At 38.3% G+C, this 9,506-nt stretch overlaps 1 protein-coding gene across 1 annotated transcript; it reads left to right on the forward strand.

Moving 5' to 3' along the window:
• The first annotated feature begins 1,120 nt into the window (after positions 1-1,120).
• LOC104596046 (uncharacterized protein At3g49055-like) lies at positions 1,121-8,666 on the forward strand. Its single transcript, XM_010257039.3, has 5 exons — positions 1,121-2,204; positions 6,209-6,285; positions 7,131-7,242; positions 7,358-7,474; positions 8,145-8,666. Exons 1-5 carry the CDS (start codon positions 1,227-1,229, stop codon positions 8,490-8,492), a joined length of 1,632 nt encoding a protein of 543 aa, XP_010255341.1. The 5' UTR covers positions 1,121-1,226; the 3' UTR covers positions 8,493-8,666.
• The last annotated feature ends 840 nt before the right edge of the window (positions 8,667-9,506 follow it).

Genomic DNA, 9,506 nt, shown 5'->3' on the forward strand with positions numbered 1-9,506 from the left:
AAAATAGAAAAAGTGAATTCTATGTAAAAACACCTACATTCAAAATTAAGAATATCCATATTCAATGAACGCCTCAAATTTTGTTCTTTTTCTACTGTTAAAATAAGATGAATCTTATTTTGTGCAAAAAAAAGAACACCCATATCCAATACTCCGACTCGCATAGATCAATTGACGCTCACCTACATTGGCAATGGAACCAGAGCCTGGCGAGAGAACTCTCACTAGGGAACACCAGATCATTCTCCTCCGAAGCAAGCGCTTCCCCGAGGATTACAGCATGCGAATGCGAGATCTTCCTGACGCTGGATAATGGAACCGCCAAGGATTCAACATACCAGAGATAGTTCGACGTCTTTAGTTTCTTGGCCCCGTCCGGCGTGGCCAACAAAAACAAAAAGTTCCTCCCGGGAGCAGAAGAAGAAAAAGAGCGATTGATGAACAGAATGTTGGAGGAGAGAAGTGGAGACTACTGGCAAACGGGGAATACCTCCGGTGTGTCTGCCGGAACGGTCATCATCGCCGAAGTTTTGCGTTAGCTCGGATGTAGGAGTGCAGGGGTCAAAGTTAGATAGAGGAGGCCGGTTCCGGATCTCATGGCCACATGAACTCTGTTTACGTTATACTAGATAGAGATGTTCTCTATATCGACTGCGATATTATGTGGGTAGACGTGAATAGAATTTGTATGGGCAGGAGATCAGAGAGGCCAGGTCGAATCGAGAGTAGCGGGAATTTGGAGCTAACAGCCGTCCCGTTAGCTCCACGCATGCTGAGGGAGGAAATGTTGCGAGAGAACACTTGGCGCCTTCCAATTGTGTGGGGTGTTTGTGGGGCGCCCTGTTGTGAGGCGCAGATTTGAAATCCTCTACAATCCGAGTTCCATTTTGCTACTACATGGTTACAGCGCAGGGATAAAACCGCGAATCGTGGCTTTCAAAAGATATCTGTGGCCCCACCGCGACGTTACTTCGTCTAATTCAAAGTGGGGCCACAACATTATCGATGGCTTTGATTTCCCAAAAGGAAAACCTTGTTTCAGGAATTTCCACTCGCTAAATTGTTATCCCGCCAAAACCGATTCTCGTAGATTATTATTTCGTTCTCCCACCTGAACGTCTTCCTCGCTTGTTTTGACTGGTAGATTTTAGCCTTCCGTCTTTCTTTCAGTTTACAGAGATGAAAACGTATGAAGCTTTCTTCTTAAATGGATTATCTTCTATGCCATGGAAAATGTTACTGATGATCGAAAAGAGGAAATTTTCTCGAATGACGACGAACAGAATCTTCGTGACCAGCTTCGAGAATCGCAGATCCGAAATGATGCTCTTCTCAATGAATTGGAAGCTCTTCAGATTTCGTATCGTGATCTTCAATCAAGATCCGTGGTTATGGAGGATAACTTGATCCTCCTTCAACAGCAGAAAGAGGAAGCTCTAAAACACAACTTCGATCTCGTTAATTCTCTCGAGCAAACCTCAAGCGAAAAAGACGCTCTCCAGAGCGAACTTCGTTTATTAGAGGTCTCTACGAGAGAACATCAAGATGAATTGATGAGACAACGGGACGAGGAATTGAAGGGGAATTTGGATCTTCGGAACGAAGTTGAAGTTTGTCGAGAGAAGATTTCTGTATTGCTAGAGGAAAGGAGCAAGCGAATTCAGATTTTTTCTCGAAGTATGGATTTTCTTCTCTCAGTTAAAGAGTGCTTGATGAGGATCATCGAGAGAATCGGTGAACAAAAGCCAGAGAGTGTTATTGAAGAAGGAGAAGAAGAAGAGCAGATAAAAGAAGAGGCTGATTTGGACGAGGAATCAAAGGGTCTTTTATCAGAAAAAATGGTGGTTCATAAACTTACGATGTCGGTGGAATCGAGGTTAACAGAGTTCGAAGAAATGAGGAAGAAGGAGAAAAGGCAGTTGGAGAATAGTATCGTGAGTTTGACTGAAGAAAACAGAGACATTAATAGCTTGCTCAGGATTGCTCTAGTGGAGAAGGAATCAGTTGAAAGGGCTCTTAATAGACTGAAAGGAAGTGGTGAACAGAGAAGAGTGGCAATTCTTCAAATTGCAGAGAGAGGGTTGCAGAAAGTTGGATTTGGGTTCATGATGGGTGCTTCAACCGGTGATTCAACAGATAATTCTGGTCCTAACACATGCAATAAATCAGACAGTAGTGAATGCGAAGAGGAGGTTGTTAGTCTGGTATGGTTCTATTACTTTTGTTCCTACAGTTCAAATTTCTAGATACTGCATATTACTTTATTTTTGATCGGCTAAACTAATCTTCATGACTCGATTCCTTATCAGAAAACAATTCTTCAAACATACTTGAAATTTGGAATATGGTTGAATTTCATTATTATTCTGACATGAATTTAAATTGCCGCCATTATTTGTCTGTGTTTTGTGCACATTGTAATTTGGCAATGGACGCATGTGTGTTTTTCTTTAACATGTTTAGCTCTTGTTGGATCCTTTGAGCGGAGGTTCTCTGTTTAGAGTTTGATATTATTCATCATCCATTGGAATTGGGACGCCACATAACTAACTGACAAAATTCTCTTCACCAGTGTGACTTTATTTTTTGTTTTAATTTCTAAACAAGTTATATTGCCTTTACAAAATTATTTCTATCATAAGCGAATGCTTTGGAGATGCTATCTTTGCCTAACCATCTGCTATGGCATTATTAGTTCAAATTTTAGGCCTTTAAATTATCCATGGTGTTATCCGTGCTATCCAAGATGCTAGTAAACCAACAAATGATGTTAGCAAAGTTTCCTTAAACTAGAGAATGACTGTCAATAAATTCATTGAAGATATCTAATTCATTAGAGTGTAATTGTTTCAAACTCATTGGAGTTGTTGTTAGACAGCGTATGCTCTCAGCTCCAACATGAGTGATGTAAACGGATATTTGTTATTGAATAAATTCAAGTCATTATTATTTCATGTGTATATGATATGTTTCTGTGCAATACCCCTTAAGTTGGACATTTATGAAACTTATGTTACCTTCAAATGTTCTCTACCAATTGATAAACTTGAGGAGTTTATCATGCCAAGGCTGACGCTCTTGTATTGCCAAAATGGTGGAACAGTTTGTCTCAATTGCTCGGGCTAGACCTGAGGTTACAATGAGTAGGTGATTGAGAAACACTGAATGGGACCATTTCCAGTTAAACCCTAGACGCTGGAGACATAGGGGTAAAACTAGAAAATTATATTTAATCCCCTGACTTGATAATGATACTACACTAGGTGTTGGACTGATTTGCTTTTGATGTGCCAATTAGTGAGATCCTTTTAGGTTCAAATACCTGGGTATGGTGAATTGAATTGGAAAGATGCTTTAGTGAATGATCATTGTGATAGGATCAGTCACTTTGTCGAGCAAAAAGAACATCTTAGTTACACTCTTTTTGATGGAAACCCAAAACTACTAATAGTGGATTTCATTTTGTTTTGAAATTGGTTTTGTAAAATGTATTTATATTTATAAATAGTTTATTTTGATAAAGAGTTTGCAAATGATTTTAATCTTGGGATCCATTATGAGTAGAGGTGTAAATCGGGTCGTGCCGCCCGTGGCCCGCGGGCTGGCACGGCCCATATATATTTTATATATATTTGTATATACTATATATATCTATATATATTTTATACATACTATAATTATATAATAATATATAGTATATAATATATTAATAAATTAAACATTTTTTAATTTTATTATACTAATTTATTTAATTATTGCATATATAAGCAATTTTATACACAAAATTCATATAAAATTAAAATTTTAAGTTTTTTGTCAATTTTTTTAAATAAATAGCTTTGGCCTGATACACAGCCCGACCTAGCCCAAGGCTTGGCCCATGGGCCCGGGCTGTGGGCCGGGCCGACCCTTAAATTTTTCACCGGGGAGGGCGGCACGGCTTGTGATGGCCTAGCACGGCCCACTTTACACCTCTAATTATGAGTAGAGGGTGTAGCACTGCATTTGGTAGTTAGGGAAGAGGTCCTTCCTTATGGTGGTGAATCAATTTTTAGGATCCATTATGAGCTTTTATGCTTTCTGCCATTCCCTAGTGTCTCAATGATCATTCTCGCATTGCACAACTTCATCTACTTCCTTTTGGTTTTCTTGAATGATGCAGGAGCTGAAGAGTCAAAATTGGAATTTTATGAAATGTTATGTATTTCTGTATTTTTGGACAGTAGGGGGTATTTTTGTCATTTTGCAATTTCTGTGGGGTCCAATGATAGGGTTTAATTTTTCTAGTTATAGTTTTCTTATGTTTAAAATTTCAGAGTCATTGCATAAGTAGGATTAGAGTTATTGAGTCTTCTTTGAATTGAAATAGGATATGACAGCTTAGATTGAGTCCTACTAGGATTATCAAGTCTAACAGTTTGACTCCTAAGACTATTATGAGTCTAACAGTTTGACTCCTAGGGTTATTATGAGTTTAGAGTCTATAAATATGTATAGGCGTTTTACACAATGGCAATGAATTATATTGAGTTTTCTTCAGCTTATGCTAGCTATGGTGAGTGATTCCCATGCCCTAGAGTGATTCTAGGCTCCCTGTGAGTGATTCCAGGCGTTTTCTTTTCAACTTTGTACTTTCTTCCCTTGACTTCAAGTTCTTTGTTGTCACCTGCCGCTTCTTCTTTTGCTCGAAATTAGTCAACTCCATAAATAGATCATCATGAAAGTCTAGTGGGATGTACTTTTCTTGCAAACACCTCTTCATCTCTGCCCATGTACTAATTGGATCATTGCCTCTATTTTCTAGTCATTGATCAAGAGTTCTCCTTCTCCACCATACTTTAGCATGACCTGTCATCTATTTTCTTTTCAGCTTTGTACCTTCTTCCCACTGACTTCAAGTTCTTTATTGTAACCTGCCGCTTCTTCTTTTGCTCGAAATTAGTCAACTCCATATATAGATCATCATGAAAGTCTAGTGGGATGTACTTTTTTTGCGAACACCTCTTCATCTCTGCCCATGTACTAATTGGATCATTGCTTCTATTTTCTAGTCGTTTCTCAAGAGTTCTCCACCATACTTTAGCATGACCCGTCAGCTTCGTGCGCACAAATCTAATCCTTTGTTTGTCAAGCATATCATGCCAATCAAAATATTCTTCTAGTTCAGCAACCCAATCAAAGAATGCTTGCGGGTCATCATCTCCTTTGAAATCTGGTATTTCCCTTTCTCTTCTAACATGTTTGAAAACCTTGCTCCCATAGGCAACATTATTAGATCTGTTTTATTCCACCATCTTCTCAAATAAGTCAACTAAAGACCCTTCATATGGTTTAGAAACCCAATCATCATTGATTCTAGACCTGTAAGATTGTCTAGAAGATACCCTAGGCCTATAGAATCAGTCACTTTGTGAGAACATAGTGAATAAACCATTAGCTCTGATACCAACTGATGTAGGACCATCTCAGTTCTAGTCCTTAGGGAATGTGAATGGTCTTCTTGGATCAGAATTTTATGGCCGTTGATGGCTGTAATGGTTTCTTGAAGGAATAAGAGAGAAAATAGGGAGAGAAGAGAGAAAATACCTAGAATCACTCACAGGGTGCCTAGAATCACTCTAGGACATGGGAATCACTCACCATAGCTAGCATAAGCTGAAGAAAACTCAATATAATTCATTGCCTTTGTGTAAAACGCCCAAACATATTTATAGACTCTAAACTCATAATAACCCTAGGAGTCAAACTGTTAGACTTGATAATCCTAGTAGGACTCAAACTAAGCTGCCATATCCTATTTCAATTCAATGAAAACTCAATAACTTTAATCCCATTTATGCAATGACTCTGAAATTTTAAACATAAACAAACTATGAGTATACAAATTAAACCCTATCAATGGACCCCACAAAAATTGCAAAATGACAAAAATACCGCCTACTGTGCAAAAATACATAAAATTCCAATTTTGACTCTTCAGCTCCTGCATCACTGAATGTAAGGGGAGTTGTATTTTTTGCCTCATCCATAATTCATACTCTTCAAAGTATCATATTTGAAAGGAGTGCAGTTTATGGTGATAAAATCCAATCTTAGTAAGAACAACTTTCTGTTTTTGTGAACTTTAGAGTTGATAGCATAATTATCTGAAGAAGTTTCATTTCAATGGACAGCAATTTGGTTTCATGTTTCTGGTTATTCTGTGCAGGCTTCAACTGTAGAGAAGATAATGAAGAATTTACGGCTGGAAATCACTGAATTAAAGAGATCCTTGGATGAATCTAGGTATTTTTTTTCCTCTGATTAGCAGAGTCTACAGTTACTGCCATACTACCATGTGTGTTTCTTGTGGCTTTCCTGTTGTTTAGGACATACTGGGAACTGAAGAATGCACCCAAAAAAAAACTGGAGAATGCGAAATAAAAGATGAACTGGTGTAGGCACAAGATGTCTATACAAATCCAATTCCAACTTGTATGCTGTACTAAAATATTATTATATTTCTAATGGTTTTCTATCAACTATTTTAATAACTTCAATAGTTTCTGGCCTTCTGTTAGAAACTTTTCAACTTTGGATGCATCAAGCATATATGCCTGTTTTAATTTTAGTAAATTCTTGTGTTTGTCTTTGATTACAATGCAACCTAACCTTTAGAATTACCTTTGTACTGTTTTGTTTATAGTCAGTCAATTCATTTTATTCTGTACTTCTAGAATGATAGGAAATATATCTAACAGTCACTATTTGGATGGTATCATGGAAGAAGTATATTATATATGATGAATTTGTAGTTTAAACAATGAATTATCCATCCACAACTTTGGAATATCTATTCATATCTTCTCTTGATGCCCAAGCTCTTTATATGGCATTTTTTTGGTAATCTTTATATGGCAATTTGAGTGGTGGATGGTCTATTGCCTTGAATTGAAGTTCTGTACACAGTAACCTTTAGATGAAAACATTGACCATGAGTTTGTTTATGACTAGAACTTTTTTTACTAGACCACATAAGCTTTTAGTTGATCAAGTTGATTGACAGTCAGAAATATTAGTTGACCATCACAGATTCATTTGTGAGGTTCTATCTATTTAGTTATTGGTTTTAAGTATCTATCCTATGGCAGGTCAGACTCTGAGCGTCTACAGAGTCTTACAGAGAAACAAGCTCAGGAAATTGCAGAGAACAAGTTGTACATACAAGAGTTGGAAGAAAGAGAGAGTAGGCTGGCCCAAAATGTAATTATGTGTTCCGTTTATGGGAGTGTTTTTTCCCTGTTGCTCTCTATCAACCATGCTCTACTAACATTTCCTTCCTTTTTGATCTCTTCTTTTTGCTGTTTCTGCCTGTAAGGTTGAAGAGCTCATGATGGAAATAACAGAATCTGAAGAGGAGGTTTCTAGATGGAGGGAAGCTTGTGAATTGGAAGTGGAAGCTGGGAACAATGCCATTGAAGAGCGTGATAGAGAGGTAAAGATAAACTTATTAACTGCTCTTTGCTAGTGTCTTTAGACTTTCAGTTTTATTGCTTCCTATTTATTTCAATGGTTGGAACTCGTAGTTGTAACTTGTATTGATATGGAGAAAGCGAAATTGAAATCATGACCAGTCACCAGTTCACCGGTCCGAGGGTTAAAATGGGGTGAAACATTGCTCTTACCATTTATTAAATAAATTCTCCACCGGTGGAACATTGCCAATTTACCATTAGAACTTGTTCATTCTGTATGGAGAATTTGATTTGAGATCATATACGAGGAACATAATACAACTACTATTTCTTTTCCTAGGCATGATTTTAAAAATTTGGATATTCTATCCCATGGAAAAAAGAGAAGGCCAAAATGAAAAATAACGCTTTCATTTATGGATGCAGATAAAGGTGCTTTCAAAAATCTGTATTTTGATGCTTCGACTTTGTTCAACATGTATACAAAAAAGCACAGTTTCTGAATTCCGAATGATGTTCCTAAAACGAATAATGTTTCATTTATTCAGATTAATACCAGAGTGCTATTTCCTTTCTGACTTCTCAGTCATTCTCTTCTTGATTTCATATTTTGGATTTTACGGCAATGGGAATTTAAAATAAAAAAAAAATGTTTTATTGATTTTATCAGTTGCTTCTGTTCTATACCAGGCTGCAAATCTCAGGGAAGAGCTGGAGAAGACAAAGGCCTCTTTGGAATTGTGTAACAGCAAGTTAAAACTAAAAGAAGATCTTGCTACTGCAGCCATGACTGCACAGGCAGCAGCTGAAAGGTCTCTCCAGCTAGCGGACAGCAGAGCTGCAGGATTTCGTGAGCGGATTGAGGAACTGACAAGGCAGCTAGAAGAGGCCGAAAACAAAAGGGAGCGAAGTAGCCGACGTAAGGTGAGGCGTATCTGTTGGCCATGGCGAGCCCTCAAGGTGAACCCTAGTACGAGAGGTCGGAGTGTTAGACGGATGATACCAGAAATGGAAGCCTTGCTTAACCACGACATCTGATCTGATGATATGATATTGCTCGGTTGTTTTTTCTTTTTTGGGCTGAAGCTGATTATTTGCCTCTGCCCTTTTTTTAAGAAAAAAAAATTGCGTTTTTTACATGTTACCTTACACGGAGTGGAGAATTTGCTTCCTTTCAATGCAATGATTTAATGCAGTTGAAAGATTTACCTACGGCTACGGGGCTTTCAAGAAGTGGAGAGTGTGCTCCCGTTCACTTTCCAACTGAACTTATCCTTGGCCCTTTTTCTGATACGTAGGGGGAGAAACTCCCAGCAAAATCAAGAAAAACAAGTCCCAGGGAAGCTGAAGGAAGCTTCACCATCTAGACATCTATCGGCCAGCCAATCCACTGCACAGTTAGGAAAGTGTGATTGTACATTTGTTACTTGATCGAAAGCTGCAAATCACGAGCTAGTCTTTTGCAATCTGAGACAATAAGAGCACCTTCATAGGAATTGTAAATTTGTAATGTTGGGAATTGGGTTTCTAGTTTTTGGGCTTTAAGGGCAGCCCACATCTCTGGTACAGTGATTCTTGTAAATGCAGGCCCATTTTCGCATATAATTTTAGGTTGTGTTTGGTTTAAAGGAAAAAGTAAGAAAAGGAAGGAAAAGGCAGAGAAACCTATACAAGATTTGTGAAGGTTTTCTGCCTTTTCTTTCAAACCAAACATAGCCTTAGAGTTTCAGACTTTTTTTCTTTTTTAATATGTACCCAAATGCATACACTCCACTCTTTTTGTTAGAATCACTAGGAATGGCAACGGGGCAGGTTTGGAGTGGGGATTACATTCCCCATCCTTGACCCTGACCCTCAAATCACCCCATCCCCGTCCCCGATCCTTGGTGGGGAAAAGAATCCCCCCTTCATCCCCAACCCTGACAGGGAATTCATCCCTGTCAGAGACCCGAATCCCCGACGAATTGGAGACAGAGTTTGAATCTCTGAGAGATTGAGAATGGGAGAGAGAGAGAGAGAGAGGACCATTGCGACTTGCGAGAGCTGAGGTTG

Source organism: Nelumbo nucifera, chromosome 1 (assembly GCF_055504915.1).
Source record: "Nelumbo nucifera cultivar China Antique chromosome 1, China Antique-T2T, whole genome shotgun sequence".
Lineage (NCBI taxonomy): Eukaryota > Viridiplantae > Streptophyta > Magnoliopsida > Proteales > Nelumbonaceae > Nelumbo > Nelumbo nucifera.